Source organism: Mustela lutreola, chromosome 8 (genome assembly GCF_030435805.1).
Source record: "Mustela lutreola isolate mMusLut2 chromosome 8, mMusLut2.pri, whole genome shotgun sequence".
Classification (NCBI taxonomy): Eukaryota; Metazoa; Chordata; class Mammalia; order Carnivora; family Mustelidae; genus Mustela; species Mustela lutreola.
Genome location: NC_081297.1, coordinates 148,332,150 through 148,351,357, shown reverse-complemented (window position 1 = coordinate 148,351,357; position 19,208 = coordinate 148,332,150). Strand labels below are relative to the sequence as shown.

At 59.2% G+C, this 19,208-nt stretch overlaps 1 protein-coding gene across 1 annotated transcript in view; it reads left to right on the top strand.

Moving 5' to 3' along the window:
• The window catches only part of CELSR1 (cadherin EGF LAG seven-pass G-type receptor 1), a 133,285-nt gene that overhangs the window by 85,442 nt on the left and 28,635 nt on the right, over nucleotides 1–19,208 (top strand). Inside the window, exons 6-13 of the mRNA XM_059187287.1 lie at nucleotides 7,502–7,659; nucleotides 8,625–8,788; nucleotides 9,159–9,284; nucleotides 10,391–10,557; nucleotides 15,812–15,997; nucleotides 17,020–17,133; nucleotides 18,059–18,233; nucleotides 18,862–19,003. Coding sequence (XP_059043270.1) covers nucleotides 7,502–7,659; nucleotides 8,625–8,788; nucleotides 9,159–9,284; nucleotides 10,391–10,557; nucleotides 15,812–15,997; nucleotides 17,020–17,133; nucleotides 18,059–18,233; nucleotides 18,862–19,003 — 1,232 coding nt within the window. The remainder of the gene's footprint in view (nucleotides 1–7,501; nucleotides 7,660–8,624; nucleotides 8,789–9,158; nucleotides 9,285–10,390; nucleotides 10,558–15,811; nucleotides 15,998–17,019; nucleotides 17,134–18,058; nucleotides 18,234–18,861; nucleotides 19,004–19,208) is intronic.

The following is a 19,208-nucleotide window of genomic DNA, read 5'->3' as shown; positions in this document are numbered from 1 at the left end:
CCCTCATCCTATCTTTTTAGCAGCACATGGCAGCAGGAAACTTTGGGGGAGCACTCCCCCCCCACGCTGGTGTGGAGCCAGACCTCGCATACAATATGCATTTAGTCCTACAAGGAAGGTGCTATTTTTACCCGTTTTACAGATGAGTCTGACGGGTAAGGAAGTCAGGTGACTTTCCTACGTGGGGTCAGGATGTGAACTCTTGGCCTCCGGGAGGTGATGCTCATCGCAGGCTGTGGACGCCGCTGTCCCGGGTCCCCTGCAGCCTTCGCTCTCACGGCTGGGCGTCCCGTTGGCGTGAGACCAGCTTCAGGCGCTCTGCAAAGGGGCTCACAACCACTTCTCCGTCCTCTTCCCGAAGGACGCTAGAGGTGGTGGCTGTGAACTTTTCCAGTCCCCGGAAGAGGCTGCCCAGGCGCCGGGTGGTAGGGACCCTGCCCCCGGCCACTAGCGGGTGAGGGAGTCGGGAGCCCCGGCTACTCCCCAGTCGCAGCTGGCGCAGGAACTTGGCCTTGTCTCCGAATGCAGAACTGTCTGCCCCACCTGGTGGCTAGTCAATGGCCTTGCCTGAGGGCCCAGTCTGGCCGCCTAAGGGGGGAGCTGTGTCCTCAGGACAGAGGTTTCTAACGTCCATACAAGAAACCAATCAAGAAATCAAGAGAGATCTGGGCTTTTTTTTTTTTTTTTTTTTTTAAATTCTTAACGTTAAGCTTGAGGACTACATACTTTCATACCTTAACTTTGGGGAGCTTCTGCTGGCCACTGAGTTTTTACCCTAGCCCCTGACTGCAAACGCAGGGGAGGAGGAACAGGGCAGTGAGCTGTAGCTCAAGACCCATCTCCCGGCCTGGGCGGTGCGCCCCAGCTCCGCTCGGAGGGCGGGGCAGCCCGGTTCTCGGGGAGCAGGCCGTTTTGTCCTCGTGGAGACACGGCATGGTGCGCCGAGTTCCAAAGACGCCCTGGGGAAGCCCGTGTCGTCCGTGTAGCTCGCAGGCAGATCCGGTGCAGGCAGGCCCAACGTTCGTGGCTCCCATGCATGGGTCTGACGTGGCCAAGCCTTGTTTGGGGATCCGGCATAAGCGGGCAGGTGGGGTTCCTGCGGCAGAGACTTGCTTGTGGGGTGGGGAAAGCCAGGCAAGTCGGGGAGAGAAAAATCTAGTAGCCTGGGGCGCCTGGGTGGGGGTGGGGGGCTCCGTCGTTCAGCGTCCGCCTTCAGCTTAGGCCTTGATCTAGGGTCCGGGGGTTGAGTCCCCTGTCAGGCTCCGTGCTCAGCAGGGAGGCTGCTTCTCCCTCTCCCTCTGCTCCTCCTGCTGCTTGGGCGCACGCCCCAAATAAATAAATAAAATCTAAAAAAAAAAAAAAAAAAAAAGTAAAGGAAACATCAAGTAGCTTAAGAGCTTGAAGAAGAATCAAAGGGTGCGGTGATGGCAAGTGGGTTAAACCCCCCAGGTTCTTAATCTGTCTTTCCTACATCGCTTCTCTGGCCCTTTCTTGTGTGGTGCTGGGGTGCATCCCCGCCAGCACCTCGATGCCCCGGAGTCCGGCTTGCCTGGGGCAGGGATCCTGCCAGGAGGGCAGCAGGGACGCCACACCCATGTGGTACAGGTGGGGAAACTGAGGCTCCGAGTGGTTTCCAGCTAGACCGTGGTCTGCTGCCTGCCTACCAGCGTGGGCGCTCCGTCCGGCCCCGCTTTGGGCCTCCGGGGAGTCTGCACCTCAGTCCTGTGTTTGAGTCCCTCAACGTCCTGTCGGGGGCCCCCTTAGGAATCTGGTATGATCCTGGAATTATGTGTGCTTCTGAGGGTTACTCTCCTCATGAGCCAGTCTTCCCATTCGCTTCAAAGAAATGCTGTGCCTGCTTCCCAGGGAGGGCTGTTCGCCTCCGAGCCGGGATTGGGGTGGGGTTGGGGGGACGGTCCGGCCCACGTTTCCCAGGGTAGCGGCCGTCACCCGCGGGCTGTGTTCAGCAGACCCTCACGTCCGATCTGAGCCTCCCTGCATGTGAGAAGTGACAGCTCGGTACATGTTCAAGGCTGCATTTTGACTCCTTGTGACATTCCCAAAGTCCACCCAAGTGTGAATTCTTTGACGTGAATTCTGGTTGATCGTTTCTGACCCAGAGCACGAATCCATTTACTTCCCAAGACTTGCCGCTCCTGGTGTCTGGTTTCGAGGCGCCCCCACGCTGCCTTCCCCCCCGCGTCCAGCACTTGAAACCGAACCCCACCAGCCTCCCTGATGAGGAATTGTTTGCAGCGGGGTAAAAGGCTGTAGAAATGTGAGCACTTCGTAAGGACCCAGCGCTTTTGTGCAGGCAAGAAAATCTCCACCAGCTGCTTGAGAGCATCTGAATGGAGGTGCGCGGGGATGGTCTGCATGTGGAGAAGAAAATAAATTGAAGGAGAAAGAGAAAGGGACAGACCCCAAGTGATGACTTCTGATTGCCTTACTGAAAATCAAGAACCTGGATCGGTGCGGAGTCGCAAAGCTTTCTGCTTTCAGGTCCCCTGCCCCAAGCACATGACAGCCCTCTTGGTTTTTCTCAGTTGATGGCAGGGGTGAGCATGGTGGGGTCTGTCCTTGCTGGCCCCAATTCTACCTGCCCCGTGGCTGGCTCTGCTCAGGGGCCCCTGTGCACGCTGGTGTCCAGGCCGGGCTGCTGCAGGTGAGGTGTGGGGTCCCCCGAGGTCTGGCTGGCCGCCCCACCGGGCAGGCTGAGCCCAGGGAAGAGAGAGGCAGGGATGCCAGCCTCCGTCCTCCCTGTGTCCCGCTCCCTTCTAACGTGAGAACTGTTGCCACGTGACCCCTCACTTCCCGTGTCTTTTTCTTGTGTGCTAATGCGTGGCGAAGGTTCACAGTTCTTAAGAATATTAGAGACCGTTTGTTTTTGTCTTGTTCTTTATCTAATTCCTCTGTACCCGTGCCAGCAGAGCCCCCGTGAGCTCTCTCATTCGCCTGGGCCAAATCCCCACGTCCGCGCTCTGAATGAGCAGCTTAAACCGTTCTCTCTTCTTCAAACACGAGAGCTGGACACACGGAAGCCGGGGGGGCTGCCACGGCGCTCCGAGTTCGGCCCCGCGGGGAGTTCCTTCCACACACTGGCCGAGCCGGGTAAGACATGCTTTGTCTTCCGTTGGCAAGAGCCGATGACCCGAGCCCCAGTTGAGTGCTCCTGCCCGTGTGTTCGATTCGCTTCTCAGCCTGACCCGGGCTGCCTGCACCCGGCCCGCCCGCGAGCCGCCGCTCTGTCCCTGCATTTTATGGCGGGTGACGGTCTTGACACGTGGGCCACGAGGTACATTTTATCCCCACTTTCCAGATCACAATGGGAAGGAGCTTCCCATCTACCTGGTTGCCCGGGTAGATCGCGGCCACGGGGGTTGAGGAGGGCAGCCGCCATCCGGACCACCTCGGTTCACATCACGGAAGAGCTGTTGTCATGTGAGTGTCTCAGGGCCGCTCGGCGTGTTGGCGAACATGGTGCCACCGCCACCTCCGTCTAGGTCGGAGATCTTCCCAGTACCCTAAGAGGAGACTCTGTACCCCCAGCACTGCCTCTGCATCTCCCCCAGCCCCCAAAACCTCCAGGCTGCCTTCTGTCTGTGGATCTCTATATCCTGGACATTTCACATAAGTTGAGTCCTGCGACACGGGACCCTTTGTGTCCAGTGGCTGTCACTTAGTATCCTGTTTTGGAATCTCATTGTGCTGTAGCCGCCATCACTGCTCCATCCCTTTTATTTTTTTAAAGATTTTTATTTATTGATTTGACAGAGAGAGATCACAAGTGGACAGAGCGGCAGGCAGAGAGAGAGAGAGGAGGAAGCAGGCTCCCTGCTGAGCAGAGAGCCCGATGTGGGGCTCGATCCCAGGACCCTGGGTTCATGACCAGAGCCAAAGGCAGAGGCTTTAACCCACCGAGCCACCCAGGTGCCACTGCTCCATCCCTTTTAAAGGTGGCATCATAATTCCGTGGAATGCATAGGCCATGTTTTGTTCATCCATCCTTCTGTGGACGGACGTTTGGGTGGTCTCCCCCTCCTGCTATCAACTACGGTGCTGCTGTGGACATCCGCGAGCAGATTCTCGTGGCAGTCCCTGTGCTCAGCTTCTCAGGTCTGTCCCCAGCAGGGGAGCTGCCAGGTACCACGGGGACTCTAGGAGGCGCACCCCCCACGTGTCCCCAGGCCCCCTGCACGTGCCTCTCCTGGCATGCCCTGCATGTTCTGCTGCAGTGGCTGACCACATGGTGGCTGTTGGCATGTGGGGCAGGCGTGGCAAGTCGCTACCCGCCCCCCACCATGCTGCGTGTTCTGGGGCCTGAGAAAGGGTGGGACAGTAGTGGGGCGCTCTGTGGGGCACTGGTTTTCCCGGGTACTTCACGGTGTCTCTCCGGCTGGTCCCTTTCGTTCCCCATCTAAGAATGCTCACTCTCGTGGCTGGAAGAGCCGTCGCTTCTGACCTGACCGCCCGTGGGTCCGGGAGCGGGAATCGAGAAGCAGGTGTTGGATGGTGTTTATCAGACCCTGTCTGTTGTCCCGAAAGCCAAGCTTGCTGCTTTGGTGAAGTGTCATCAGGCTCTGAAGTCTGTCTTCGCGGTGGGCTGTCCTGAGTCAGCAAGTGTGCTCTCAGCACAAGTGTTGGCGTTGGCAGGGCCTTTGCCTCCTGTCATCCACCCCCCCCCCCACTGCCGCGCCCCCCCCCCCCCCCACTGCTCTTGCTTGCATCCCGGGACCTGGCCCGGTGCTGACGGACAGCTGTTAACCATGACCGCAGTCTCGCAAACGGCAGCTCAGCCTCATGAGAGCTTTCTGAGGATAAATGCCACTTACGTCTTCAGAGAAGTCTCCCACCCAGCCTCCAAAATGTAAATTATAAGTTGTAGAGCTAACGCGGGGCTCGCACGGCCTGGGGACGGTTCTTCCTGAGGACAGCACCTAGCACTTAAGCAGCCCTTAATAGGCACTTGGACGTGTTTTTCCAAAGCACGCTGCTGTAACAGAGTGAGAAAACAGATCATTTTTTTTTTTTTAAGATTTTATTTATTTATTTGACAGACAGAGATCACAAGTAGGCAGAGAGGCAGGCAGAGAGAGAGAGAGAGGAGGAAGCAGGCTCTCCGCGGAGCAGACAGCCCGATGCGGGGCTCGATCCCAGGACCCTGGGATCATGACCTGAGCCAAAGGCAGAGGCTTTAACCCACTGAGCCCCCCAGGTGCCCCCAAAACAGATAAATTTTTTATACTCATCTCACTGTTGCTGAATCAAAGGTGGAATCTTTGAGGATGCAGCTTCTCAGATCTTGTGATCTCATCAACTGATACAAAAGAAAATGAAGAAGGTTATCCAGGAACCAAGGTACTGGGTGGCCTGGTAAAAGCCTCCCTTGGATTCACCCAAGAAGGGTTCCTGGGACAATCATGTGTCTTCTATTGATGTCACTCTCGAAGTCCCTGTAACATAGAGAGGACAGGCATTCTAATATAAAACGCTTTTCTTTTTTTTTTTTTTAAAGATTTTATTTATTTATTTGACAGACTGAGATCACAAGTAGGCAGAGAGGCAGGCAGAGAGAGAGAGAGAGGAGGAAGCAGGCTCTTCACGGAGCAGACAGCCCAATGCGGGGCTCGATCTCAGGACCCTGGGATCATGACCTGAGCTGAAGGCAGAGGCTTTAACCCACTGAGCCACCCAGGCGCCCCTAAAACGCTTTTCTGTGGGTAGAGAAACTGAGGATCAGTGATGAACCTTTTCTAGTCAGATGGTTGGCTGAGAGGGAGTATGAGGCTCAGGTGGGGTCACCATGTACAGTGGTGCAGGCTGTGCACTGCACAACGCAGGGGAGGAGAGCATCACCAGGATGAAGAGAGCAGCCCGTGGCGTCACAGCTTGGCCACCTGGCCGAGCTCCTGTTATCAGCAGCTCCTTGTCCTGCCCAGTGTCCTCGATCCAATAGGTACTTCTTTACTCCTTTGAAGACCTGAAGTTTTCTTTTCGAATGAACTGTGCAGTTGTCATTTCCTTGTTAAAAGACATGGATTTAATTAATTTAATTGATTCAATTAAATTCTCCTCTTTTTTTACAACTGCCTGTTTTGAATACCATTGTAAAGAAGTATAAAATTGTACCATATTACAAACTCAGGCTGACCCCAGAGCTCTCACGGTGGACACCAAGTCTTGTTTTTAGGGGCTATGGGAAGGGCTGTCAGGGCCGGGAAAGCACGTCCCCTCTGTGGGGAGGAAGGAGCCCTGTGTGCCGTGAGCTGATTGGGAGGCCTGGAGGCACTTCATGCGCACCACGGGGTTAATCCAGGCCACCTGCTGCTGGCCGGTCTTGTCGTGACCCGGGCTGGACAGATGGGGACCGTAGCTGCCTGGCCCAGCCCGAGCCGGTTGTCGGGCTGCCCGCTCCTTTTCCAGAACTTTGAGACCTACGTGCTCACATCATTGGTGGCGTCAGCAGGCTCCCGGGCCCGAGCCGGACGCTGTCCGAGGGCTGTATGGAGCACGTGCTCAGGTGCTAGAGGGACAGGCTGGAAGACTGGGGGGTGCCAGGGACAGGGTGGGACTGCCTGGTGTTGCTGTCATGGACACTGACCACAGCCTCCTTGAGAAGGGACCCTGCTTCTTCCAGAAGTGAGCCAGCTCTCTCCAAAGCCACCAGTTGGGGAGGAATTCTTATAACCAGCGCTCGGTGGGGAGACCGTGTGCGTGAGGCCCTCAGGGACGGCCGAGGAGGGAGAAGCTCCGAGGCAAGTGGGGCTTGGCCTTGGGGCTGGAAGTGTGTCCGGCCTCCAGTAAGGGGCACAGGAGGGTCATTCCAGGACGAGGGAAGACCTGGCCCAGGAGTGCCTGGGGGCCCGGAGGGGCCACTCCCTAGAACGTGAAAGTGTGCGTGGGACCCGGGTCAGGAGGCGTGTGGCCGCGGGACCAGCCATTGCTTGGACACCAGGCAGAATATGGGGCAGGAGGCGTCTCGGGCTGTGGTGCTGGCTGCTGTGGCAAATTCACAAACTGGGTGGCTAAGGACACCAGAAATTATTCTATGATGGTTATGGAGGCCGGAAGCCCAGGATCGAGGCATCAGCGGGGCCGAGCTCCATCTGAGGGCTCCAAGGGCAGGCCTCCCTTTGTCCCTCAGATGCAGGTGGTGCTGGCGACTGTTGGGGCTCCTGGGCCTAGGGTGCCTCCCTCTGTCTTCCTCCATCGCCACATGGCCTTCTCCCAGGGCTCGCTCTGGGCCTCGTAAGGTCGCCAGTCACATGGGACCAGGGTCCACCGTCCTACACTGTACCTCGTCTGCTAATCACACCCGCAGACCCGAGGTGCTGGCAAGGACATACGTTTTAGGGGTACCCAGTACAGCTGGTTTAGGGGACTAATTTAAAACAAGGCTGTCCACACGTGGCCTTCCAATGTCCTCAGCGCCTATGCACGATTGGCACGTGCCGCCGGTGGGAGCCCACGCTGATGCCTTCTGTGCTTTCTCTTCCTGCAGCCCAACATTGGCCGCCTGGGCCTGCCGCATGGGCCGTCTGGAGAGAAGGTGGCTGTGGTGACTGTGGATGACTGTGACACGGCCGTGGCTGTGCGTTTCGGCAGCCTCGTCGGGAACTACAGCTGCGCTGCCCAGGGCACACAGAGCGGCTCCAAGAAGTGAGCATCCCGGGAGAGGGGAGGCCCAGGCACCCCCCACCCCGCCATGACTGTTGCTCCCCAACAGGGTCGTCTGGGGCAGGACCCTGATCAGATGCAGGCGCCTTGGACTCAGCATCCCGGCCGCCCCAGTCCAGGCTGAAATCAGGGTCCCTCCCATCGTTCAGGGCACCTTCTGTCTGAACGTCAGAACCTTCTAGAATAAGTCCCCTTACCACTTCTGCCAAAGTAATGGCAAGGCCAAGTCTGGCTTACAGACCCCAGAGACCATGGGGTCGCCTGCCCCCGTCCGTTGGGCATGGGTCCCTGCGGTCTGGTCCACCTCCCTCGGTGAGAGCCTGGAGATTCTCTGCGGATCGTGCTAACTCAGAAACTGACCTGCTAGTGCAGACAGCCGTCAGGCCGTCCCTCCAGCCAGAGCAGACAGTCCTGTTCCTTTCTAATCGTGTTTTGGTGGCATATTCGGCAGTAAGTTTGGAAGCCCACTGTTCGACCACCCAATCTGTGCCGAGTGTCCGGAGCGGTGTGGGGGAGGTGGGGTCGTGCCCATTTTATGGATAAGAAAGATGTCACCGGACAGATTAGGCCCCTTCTCCGTGGCCATGCAGGTGCTCACGCAGAACCAGGGTCTAGTTTGCTGTGAGCTCAAGGTCATCAGAGGTCGGAGGGGTCGTGCCACTGTTTGGCATGGGCTGGACTGGTCGTTCTGCGTGGGCTGAGCTGGCCCAGCTACAGATGGGACTCCATTTGGATGTGGCTTGGGTTCGAGGGGCTGGTAGTGGCCCTGGAAGTAGGATCTGGCTTTTGTGTCCTGGCCCATTGGCTGCCTGCTTCCCTGTTCAGTTGTCGGTGCTGTGGGTGTCCGGTGGCATAGGCCACCGTGATGGGATGGCAGCATCAGGACCCCAGCGCTGCCTCCGGCTAGCCTGACCCAGAGGCCAGACGGGTCGGCTTTGCATCCCCAGGTCCCTGGACCTGACCGGCCCTCTGCTCTTGGGCGGCGTCCCCAACCTGCCTGAAGCCTTCCCGGTGCACAATCGGCAGTTTGTGGGTTGCATGCGGAACCTGACCGTGGATGGGAGGAACGTGGACATGGCCAGCTTCATTGCCAACAATGGCACAAGGGCAGGTAGGTTGGGGACGGCCACGGCCGCAGCCCGGGCCACGACTGCTGCTCAGGCGGAGCCCTTGTTCCCCTAGCTGTGGGCCTGCAAGTGGGGAGCCCTGGCTCATGGAGGTGCTGCTCGGGAGCTGGGCGTCCTGCAGCGTGCGATGCCGGGTGCCACGGGGCTGGGCAGTGCACCCCTGGTGTCCCAGCAGGACAGGCATGTGTCCTGTGCCACTTCTGATGGTCCTCCAGCTCGGGGGGTCTCAGGCCAGCCTGCCTCCCCTCAGGGCTGTTGCTCATGGGGCTGTCTTCCCACCACACGGGTTGGTCTCAGCAACCATTCCCCTGCGACCCATGCAGTCCCCTCGTGTTCCCCGCTCTGTGTCCCCAGGCTGCGCTGCTCAGAGGAACTTCTGTGAGGGGACCTGGTGTCAGAATGGGGGCACCTGTGTCAGCCGGTGGGACACCTACCTCTGTGAGTGCCCACTCCGGTTCGGCGGGAAGAACTGCGAACAAGGTGAGGGGCTGGCCTGGGGACCTGCCCAGCCTCGGGGCCTTGGGGACCTCCCTCCGGGGCGTCTGGGCTCCCACGGTGGCGTGTGTGTCCTCAGGCGTGGGCTGCGGTGGGGCGTAGGAGCACACACAAGACCCGGCTGGGGGCGGTGTGCAGGAAGCTGGGGCGGCGGCTGGGCGGACACGCGCCCACCCCAGAGTTCCTGTTATGGAGACCGTGAGCCCATCCAGAGAAAACAGATGCCAACGCTGGGTTCAAAAGAGCAGGAAACAGACAGCCTGGGGCTCATGAGGCTGTTGCCCCCGGAGGCAGCCCCCAGTTGGTGTGCCCTGTGCTGTCATCGGGCTGTCCCCTCGGGGGTGCCCCTATGTGACACCCGGGGTCTGGAGACAGAGAGGCCCACCCGGCACCCGGTTTATCCGAGTGTAACAGACCACACAAGGCTCTCAGTCCCCCCATTGTCACTCCCTGGTCTCCCCCAAAATGTGCCGGAGCCCTCGGCTGGCCAGCGGGCTCCCCACCTCCTTGCCCATCGCCAGGAACAGAGCAAGCGACTGTGGCCGGTGTGCCTGGGGGTCGGAGCCCACCCGGACACACATGAGGGCTGGTTAGGCTGCGGGGTTGGGGTGGGGTGCCGGCACACGTGTGGTAGTCACGGCAGGCCCATACTGTCCTGCTGGGGGACCCTGCTCCTGCCCCCCGGGTGTCCCAGCCAGTCGGTGGGAGGTGGGACACGTGGGTTGTGATCGCAGCCCCCCAGTACCCCGTCTGCTGAGCCCAAGGATTCAGGCCACCGGGCTGTGCCTGCCAGCCGGCCCGAGAGCCCCTTGTCATGCCCTCTCTGGGGCTGAGAACCTCCCCACAAGCCTGTCTCTCCCTCCCCAGGAAGGTGGCAGGTGACTCGGGGGTGGGCTCCTGGAAGCCTGCAGCTCCCGGACTCAGGATTGGACGCTGGACACACAGAGTCCGAGACGGGCCTTTGCATTAAAATGAAAATCCTGCCCCACCCCACTCCTGCCTCCCCGGGAGCCTGCCCTGCCCCCCTGCAACTGAAGAAGGTTCCCTGCGGCATGTCTGATGTCCAGGGCCCCGCACTTCTGTGTCCACAGTCATGCCGCACCCCCAGCGCTTCAGCGGGGAGAGCCTCGTGTCCTGGAGCGACCTGGACATCACCATCTCCGTGCCCTGGTACCTGGGGCTCATGTTCCGGACCAGGAAGGAGGATGGCGTACTGATGGAGGCTGTGGCGGGCGCGTCCTCCAGGCTCCATCTCCAGGTGAGGGAGAACCGCGTCCACCCCCACCCCCTCCCCGGGCATTGGCGGGGCTGGTGTGCGCCCGAGGGGGGCAGCCCGAGCTCCCAGGCCGCATGCACGGGCCCCTGGCGCCCAGGGGCAGGGAGGGGACCTTGGCACTTCCCGCCCCCGCTCTGCCCGCACCGGCCCGGCCCGGCGGGGTCCCCAGCGAGAGTAAGAAAGGAAACACGAGCCTGCTTTCCCAGCAGGCCGCACAATCTCGCCATTCATACGCAGGAAGAGCACAGGGAATCCAGCATGCATCTACGGTTCCCACGGGGGGGTCGATTCCAGAGCTTTCTTTCTTCTTTTATCGCCGAGATGGAGTAGGTGCGGGGCTGGCTGGACCCATGGCCCGGCCTCTCGGCTGCAGAACTCAGCCAAGGTGTGTTTTAGATCCTGGCTGTGGCCCCCGGGCGTCTGGCACTGGAGGTGGCGGCGAGCACCTGCGGGCCGGGACGGGGGTCCCCGAGGCTCGAGGCTGCGGCCACGGGCGTGAGGGGGCCGTGTGGACTGGCACCCTGACGTTCCTGGGTCCTCCTGAACTGGGAATCCCCTTCTGCGGGTTCTGTCTTAATCTCTCTGGACTTTACTGTTTTGCTGATTAAAAGCGTCAGGTAAGCAGTCACTAAAACCCTTTAAAACGTGAAGTTGACACGCCGTCCTGGTGTTTGCTCCACAAGCAGCTCCCCCTCGCGTCCTGCCAGCTCCGTGGACATCTCATTTGGGCGGACAAAGGGCGTTCGTGCAGGTTGTGCAAGTCACCCAGCGACGCCGGCGGGCGGGCCGAGCCCCGGACCTCCCACCCGCGCCGCCAGCCTGGGGTTTGATGGGCTGCAGGGTTCGGGGGACTCTGCCCCGGTGGGGCCCCGGGTGCAGACCCGCCGTCTCCCGTCTCCGGGCGCTTTCTGTCTGCAGCGATGGGGGGATGGGAGGTTCTTGAGCAAACCCTCTCTCTCTGAACACCCTCAACTGGGGTGCCACAGCCCAGGGTTCTCCCCCCCGCCAGAAAAGGCCACCTTGTGACCCTTTTCAGACCCCATCTGCCTCCCCACACGGCGGCGGCCAGTGGGACCCAGGATTAGAAGGAATCCCATAGCCAGGTTGCTTTTTCCTGCCTTTCTTCGGGAGTTCTCTTCAAGTACGTGTACGTGTCTGTGCATGTGTGTGTGTGTGGACATGCGTGTCTGCACACGTGTGATGGAGGACCTGGGTGCACGTGGCCACAGGAGCGCCGACCCCCTTCGCACGGGTCCTGCATGGTCTTCAGCCACGCCGAGTCTCCGTCCAGACCGAGCTCCTCTCCTGCCTCGGGGCCGGACTGGCTCGGAGCTCCCCACTGTGCCCCAGGGTCGGTCTGCCCAGCCGTAACGGCTCCCCCGGCGGTGGGGGTTCCTCACGGAGCTGTGTGTCCTTCCTCGCTGCTGCCCTGGGCCCCGGGGACTGCACGTCCTCGTGCGGAGTGGACTTCTGTCCCCAGGCAGAGCGGGCTGTGCTGCGGTCAGAGAAGGTCAGACGTGAGATGGACCCCACGGAGCGTCCACCCCCGTCCCTTTTCGTTCAGGGAAGCCTCGTTCCCTCATCACCCAGCCTCTGTGGTGTCCACATCACCCCCTTCCATCGCTCCTGTGGGCTGCACGCCTGGAAACACCTGTGAGTGGCGGGGACAGCAGGCAGGGACAGAGGCACTGCCCGGTGCCCCCTGTGAGCTCCGTGTCAGAGGTCAGCAGGGGCCGGACCCACAGACCTGTGAGGACAGGGTCTCAGGGGGCTGTGACTCACCCTGTGCGGGCAGGGGGCTGGGGGCCACAGCCCCCCAGCAGAAGCCTCTCTCCCCAGACCTGCCCCGCTCCCCTGCCTGCTGGCTCAGCCCCAGTGTGAGCCCATTCAGGTCACACTGAAGGTGCAGGCTGTGTATCCCATAGTTACAGCTGTCACTGTGTTCCCCTTATTAACTCGTGATTTCGTAGGTTTACCAGCAGTTCCAGAGGCTAGCTCTGGGCCAGCACTTGGCAAGCTCAGTTCTGCCTCAGGATGGTATTTTTCCTCTGTGGTTGTTTCACTGTTGGAACAAATTAAATTGGCTGTTTGGGACTCAGGTGATGAATTAGAACTTGCAGGTTGTCATTCGGCAGTGGGGGTCTCTGTAGGAAAAAAGTATGCTATCAGGAGGAACCAACAGTGAAAGCCAAAAACTCCCGTGTTGTTTGAGTAATTACGTTATGCATAGCTAATCCAAAAATTTAGGGTTTGCTTTTGGCCGGGGACTATGGCCAGCTCCTCCCTGTGGAAGTCTGGGTGGCAAGACAAGTGGCCTTGTGGGCAATCCTCCAGGTCCTCCAGACCCAGAAGTCCACTCCAGGACCCAATGGGTCAGCTGGGGAATACGGGCATGTTCAGCGTTATTTCTACGTGGTGTGTCTGAAGGCAGGCCTCCTGCAGGCTTGTGAGCTCCGTGGGGCAGCTGCGTAGGTGTTCCTGGCATCCGCAGCAGCCCGACCAGCTACAACCAGCTACAACCAGCTGCGCAGTCGTCCCGCAGCCCACACAATTCGGGTAATTGCTCTCAGGCGCCCTCACTCCGCCTGCATTGTCCAGGGGGATCACCTGGCTATTGTCGAATGCTCCCCTCCGATCCGGCAACAGACCGGAGGGGGCGGGCAGTCGCGGCGCGTGGGCCTGGGAGTCATGCTTTCGCCTTTGTCCGTAGACAGATGTCATGTTTATTGTTGATCACCGGCCTTGGGCTTCTGTCGGCAAGGGCGGTGAGAGAGCACAGCCAGGGGCGTGCGGGAGGTTGACTGCACTCCTGTGGACGAAAGGGGACACGGCGTAAGAAGGTGAAGAGTCGCCTTCTTGCTGTCACTCCCGACTAAGACTAAAAACCAAAACACATAATTAGTTGCATTGTCTTTATAATCAGCTGAAAATACCTTCTGTTTTCCCATCATGATCTCTTTCTTAATCCGTGGGGTACGTAGAAGTGTTTCGGGGTGCCTGGTGGCTCCCTCGGTTGAGCGTCTGACTCTTGATTTCAGCACAGAACATGATCTCGGGGTCTCAAGATCGAGCCCCGTGTTGGGTTCTGCACTGGGCGTGGAGCCTGCTCTGGATTCTGTCTCTCCCTCTGCCCCTCCCAGCACCCGAGCTTATGCACACTCTCCCTTCCTTTCAAAAAGATTTCTTTTTAAAGATCTTATTTATTTATTTGCGAGACAGCATGCGCACATGCAAGCGGCGGGGAGGGGCATACGGAAAGGGAGAAGAACAGACTCTTGAGCAGACGCGGTGCTGAGCACGGAGCCTAAAGTGGGGCTCGATCCCACGGCCCTGAGATCAAGACCTGAGCTGAAATCCAGAGTTAGACGCTTCAGTGACCGAGCCACTTAGGCACCCTGGGAGTATGTTTGTGAATCAGCAAACAGGTGGCATTTTCTAGTAAATCATTTTGTTGTTGATTCTGGCGTAGCTGCAGGTCGGAGAAGGCATGCTGTGGGACTCCAGAGCCTCGAAGTGCGTGGCACTTGCTTCCCAGCCCAGCATCTCATCTTTCTTGTGAATGTCCCACCTTTACGTTCCGAATATGTGTCCTGCAGTTGGGTTCTGGGTACATCAAATGAGTGAAGTTTGCTCATGGGGGTGCTCGGACCTTCTTGGTCATTGATTTTTTTGGTGGTGGTGTTTCTCTGCTCGGTTACTGAGAGACGTGAATTGAAAAAGTTTGCAGCCCTCCTGGTGGATTCACCTCTTCGCCCTTTTAGTTCTGTCAAGTTGCGCTTTGTGCATTTTGAGGCTGTGTTATTAGGTGCATACAAAGTTAGAATTGTTTTGTCTTCCTGGATAAGCAGTGCTGTCATCAGTATGAAAATTGCTTTTATCTCTGGAATTTCTTTGTTTGCCTTCAGGTGTCCTTTGTGTCATTCCTAGAGCTACACCAGATCTCTTTGGTTGGTGTTTACATCATGTCTTTTTCCGGCCTTTTACTTTCAGCACTTTTGAATCTTTACATTTTAGGCGTGTCTCTTTGAAACAGTGCGTTAATAGTTGTTCGTGTTTTTCTAAACTGTACTTTGCTTGAGATGATCTTTCAACGCGAGTATCTTATGTGCGTTGCCCGGCTAGGTCCCCACCTTCTTACAGTACATCTTCAAACTGGCTAGCTTGAATCTTGTCTCCCGAAATAGAATGTTTATCCACAAAAATAAGAGTCTCATGGTCACCCGAACTCGTTTCCTTGCAAGTTCTGTGGTTCCCACTATTGTTCTCAAGTCTGTGTCCGATGACTCTATTTTACAGACCCCTGGGTGGGGCGGGGGCGGTGCTCTGTTTCCAGCCTCTCTTGGTGTTCACGCGCACCGTCTTGTCTCCTCCCGTGCTGGGTTATTTTTGATCGAGTGCCGAGCATCATAGCGAAGACAGTGAGAACTGGAAACTAGAATGCTGCTGTCCCTGCCCCTCACTTTTGCTTCCAGCAAGCCCTGCCCCCACCCTGACCCGGCTCTGAATTCTGGTTTTTATCATCCCAGCGCCGGGAGACTGGAAAGCCCTGCTCAGTTTCCAGCCTCCGCTGTGTCTTCCAGAACCAGCTGCCAACGGTCAGCAGAAGCGAACACCCCAAGTCCGGTCCTGCGGATTACCGTCTTCTACCTGGTTGTGGCTCCGTCACTCTGCCTTGAGTCACTCTGGCGCCTTCAGACGGCGACGCTTTAGTGTCTGTCTCGCGGTTCTCGGTGTTCTTGGGGGGTGCTGGTGCCAACTACCAAGTCCCTCATTAGGGCAAATAAGATCTGGCGTCGCTCCTGGCTACGCTTTCTTTGAACGTGAACACCTTAGGCCAGTTACTTTGCCAGCAGCTGTTTTTTTGTTTTGTACAAACACATAAATGTGGTGGCCTGAATCCCGTCTCATAAAGTGGAATGCACGCCTCCAGAAACTCCAGAAATAAGAGCTCAGAACCGCACCTGGGGTTGTTCCCGGTAATTAAGTCCAGTGGGCTTTATCTTACCCAGTTCTGTCCACAATTGACCCTTCTTGCCCCAGAAAAAGGCACGTAAGTCTGAAGAGTGATACAGGCGATAATTAGAAACAAAACTTGGCCTCATTTTTAGGTCCGTCTTCGGCCCCGTGCCCTGGGGTAGGTCTGTGTACGTGGCTTTGTTATTTAAGCGACTGCGGAGCATTTTCTGTTCTGTTGTCATCAATTCAGCTGGTGGGTCTGGCTCTCCCTGTCCTCCAGATCCTAAACAAGTATGTCCAGTTCGAGGTGTCCCATGGTCCCTCAGACGTGGCTTCCATGAGGTTGTCCAGGTCCCGTGTGACTGACGGGGAGTGGCACCACCTGTTGATAGAACTGAAGAGCGCCAAGGAGGGCAAAGACATCAAGTACCTGGCGGTCATGACCTTGGACTATGGGTTGGACCAGGTGAGTTGGCGCCTGTACCCTCTTTGGAACAGACACCTTCCCCACGCCCGTGAGAGAACAGAGTGACCCCTCCGTGTGCCTGGACCTGCCAGAGTCCTAGAGGACTTGGGGGCACACATTCTGGGCCCCCTGAGTTTGGGTCTCACAGGCTGCCTTATGCTGTGGGCGCCAGTATCTGTGCCTTTCTAGATGGTCCGCTCCTGGACTCTGTGTGTCCCGTCACAGTGCTGTTAGCACCTTCCACGGTGGTTCCTTATAGCAGAGCTGTCCTGAGTCACGACAGCGTGCGTGGTTCTGTGCCTCTGGGGCACATAGATGAACAAGGCACGGGTCCTTACCCCAGCACGGTGCTGTGTGATGGTGACTGAGCAGATGAGCCCCGAGGACCAGAGGGGGCCAGGGCACACCGGACAAGGGCTCCTGTCCCAGATGGGCATGTGGCACTCCAGGCAGGGCTCACTCATAGCATGCTGGGTGAGCCACACTCGAGGTCCATGGTTTGCAGACAGTAGCAAGAGGCCTTTTTTTCTGGGACACTTTGGGCTCCTCTTGAGTTCTGTGCCCTTAGAGTCTGGGCGCTTCTCCCCCTTGGTTCTGAGAATAAGCAGCTGTCATGTTCAGGACGCAGCCCTCCAGGGCCTGATGGTCCAGTGGGAACATCCTTACTTCCGGCCACGGTGCACGTAATCTATACCCGCTGCCATCTTGCTGCCGTCTCCCTAGCTCACCAGCGCTTTCTCAGAGCGGCTCGGGAGCGGCGCCACTACAGAGCTGGCAGCATTGCCCGTGTCCCCCCAGTTGGCCATCTTGGCTGTGCTGGGATGGGGACGTGTGTCCTGCAACCCAGTTCCCACTCCTGCCCGTCCCCCACACACAACCCAGCTCACCCCCCGCCCACCCTGTTTGGAGGCCCAGATGCCCTAGGGCTGTGGGGAGTTGGTCAGAGTGACCGTGTTTCGGCCTTCAAGCACGTTCCTCCCAGGGGTTCCAGCCCGTGGTTGTAGCCTCCTCTCCCCGCTCAGGACACGGTGCAGATCGGGAACCAGCTCCCAGGCCTCAGGATGAGAAGCGTCGTCGTGGGCGGCGTGTCGGAGGACAAGGTCACGGTGCGCCGTGGCTTCCGGGGCTGTATGCAGGTACGGCAGGGCCGTGGGGCGTGCCCGGTCACAAGACGCCCGCAGAGGCGTTGTTCAGCCCGCTGGTTTTCAGTAAATGAATGACGGGTCTCAGCCAACCCCACCGTAGCAGGTCCTGCTTCCAGCTCAGACTCATCCTCCCCGCGGTCCCCCTCCAGGCCTCCCCCCGCATCCCTGTCCCCACGCCACAGTCCGCCACCTGCAGCTCTGCCCTCGTGTCCTGTCTGGAATGTGGCCTTTGCTGCCTCCTCCCCGAACCCCACACTCACCTGAACGGTGCCACTGTCGTCGCCCCCTGGAGCAGGTGTTCTAGCGGCAGCCGGAGTGAGCTGTTGATCAAGTAGCCCCGGTCATGCCCCTGGGCCTCCCGCTGCAGAGAAGGGAACCCTATGTGCCTCCCCTCCACGCGCCCACCCTCCCCAGGGGCGGCCTTCCATCTCCCTGCTGTCCTCCAAGGTGGGACTTGCTGGGTGCGGCCCCCCGTGGTCCCCATCCTCTGCCGGGATGCCCCGTCCCCCGAGGCGCCTCGCCTGCCTTCATCCACGGCCACGCTCTCCCTCTACGTCCACGGCCGCGCTCTCCCTCTACGTCCACGGCCGCGCTCTTCCTCTGCGTCCACGGCCGCCCTCTCCCTCTGCGTCCACGGCCACGCTCTCCCTCTACCCTCGCTTACTTTTTCGTCGTGCACCAACCATGGTGCTTTGGGTCTTCGTTTCTGGGCAGCTGGTCCACCCACCTGGACCACACGCCCGAAGGCAGCACACGTGACCCTGCCCTGCCCCGTGCCAGTCCAGCTCTACACAATGAGGCATTGCTTCTTGGGGACCCGAGAGAGTTTGGGGCTCTCTTAACCCCTGGTTGCCTTTTGAGGTCCCTGCAACCCCCAAGAGGCTGGACTGAGCCTGGCTGCCCCTTTCTAACTCAGGGAGTGAGGATGGGGGAGACGTCCACCAACATCGCCACGCTGAACATGGACGACGCCCTCAAGGTCCGGGTGAAGGACGGCTGTGACGTGGAGGACCCGTGCTCCTCCAGCCCCTGCCCTCAGCACAGCCGCTGCCGCGACACCTGGGACGGCTACTCCTGCATCTGCGACAAAGGTGGGAGCCCGCGCCCGCACCCCGCCGTCCTGAAGCCCGCGGGCGGAGGGCAGTGCTTTGGTGTGGAGAGCGCCCTGGGGCACGCGAAGCAGGAGCACCCCCGCCGGGGCTGCGGGTCTGCGAGGCCTGAGCCTCCGTGACTGGGAAGAGGGGTCACTTCTCAGAGCGGATTCGGACATTGGTCCTCACTTGGGACGTGGGGCCTCCGGGCTTTATTCTCAGAACGCGTGATGAGAGGGGGAGGGAATTCGTGAGAAATCCCCACGCTCAGAGTCGATACTTTCAGTGGCCGCCTGGATTTTGAGGGGCTGCGATCCCACTGTGTGACCTGGGGTGGCCGGGACTCCCTCCCTAGGCCTCCTGCCGTCCCGGTGGAGGGGGACCCAGGAGGCCCGCGTCGCTGCGTTTCCAGGTCCGACCCACCGCACTGTTGGACACACTGTTGGTGTGTCCCGGGACACCAAGCGAGGCACCACGTCCCTCTGTGGCGGCGTGGCAGGAGGAGTGGAGTCTGGGGAAGACGCAGACGGCCCGAGACGTCTTCCCCCGAGGCTCCGGCTCTGCGGCGGGGACGAGCAACGTCGCGGGCGGGTTCTGGGGTGGCGGTGACGCTGGCCTGTCCCCACAGGGTACTTCGGAAGGCAGTGTGTGGACGTGTGCCATCTGAACCCCTGCGAGCACGTCTCGGCGTGCGTGCACAGGCCCGGCTCCCCGCGGGGCTACGCGTGCGAGTGCGGGCCCGGCCACTACGGCCAGTACTGCGAGAACAGGTAGGGGCAGCCCCTCACGGAGCGCGGCCGCCACGTCCCTCCCACGCCTCTCCTCTTGGTCGCGTCACACAAAGGCACACAGAATTGTGGCTAACGTGGGCATAGTTCGGGTTGTTTTTTCAAATTTGTCGAATAAGACTCTGAGCGAGCATCTCAGACTAACCCCGTTGGAGTGGGTTTGCAGCTGAACCACGGGGCAAGCGGA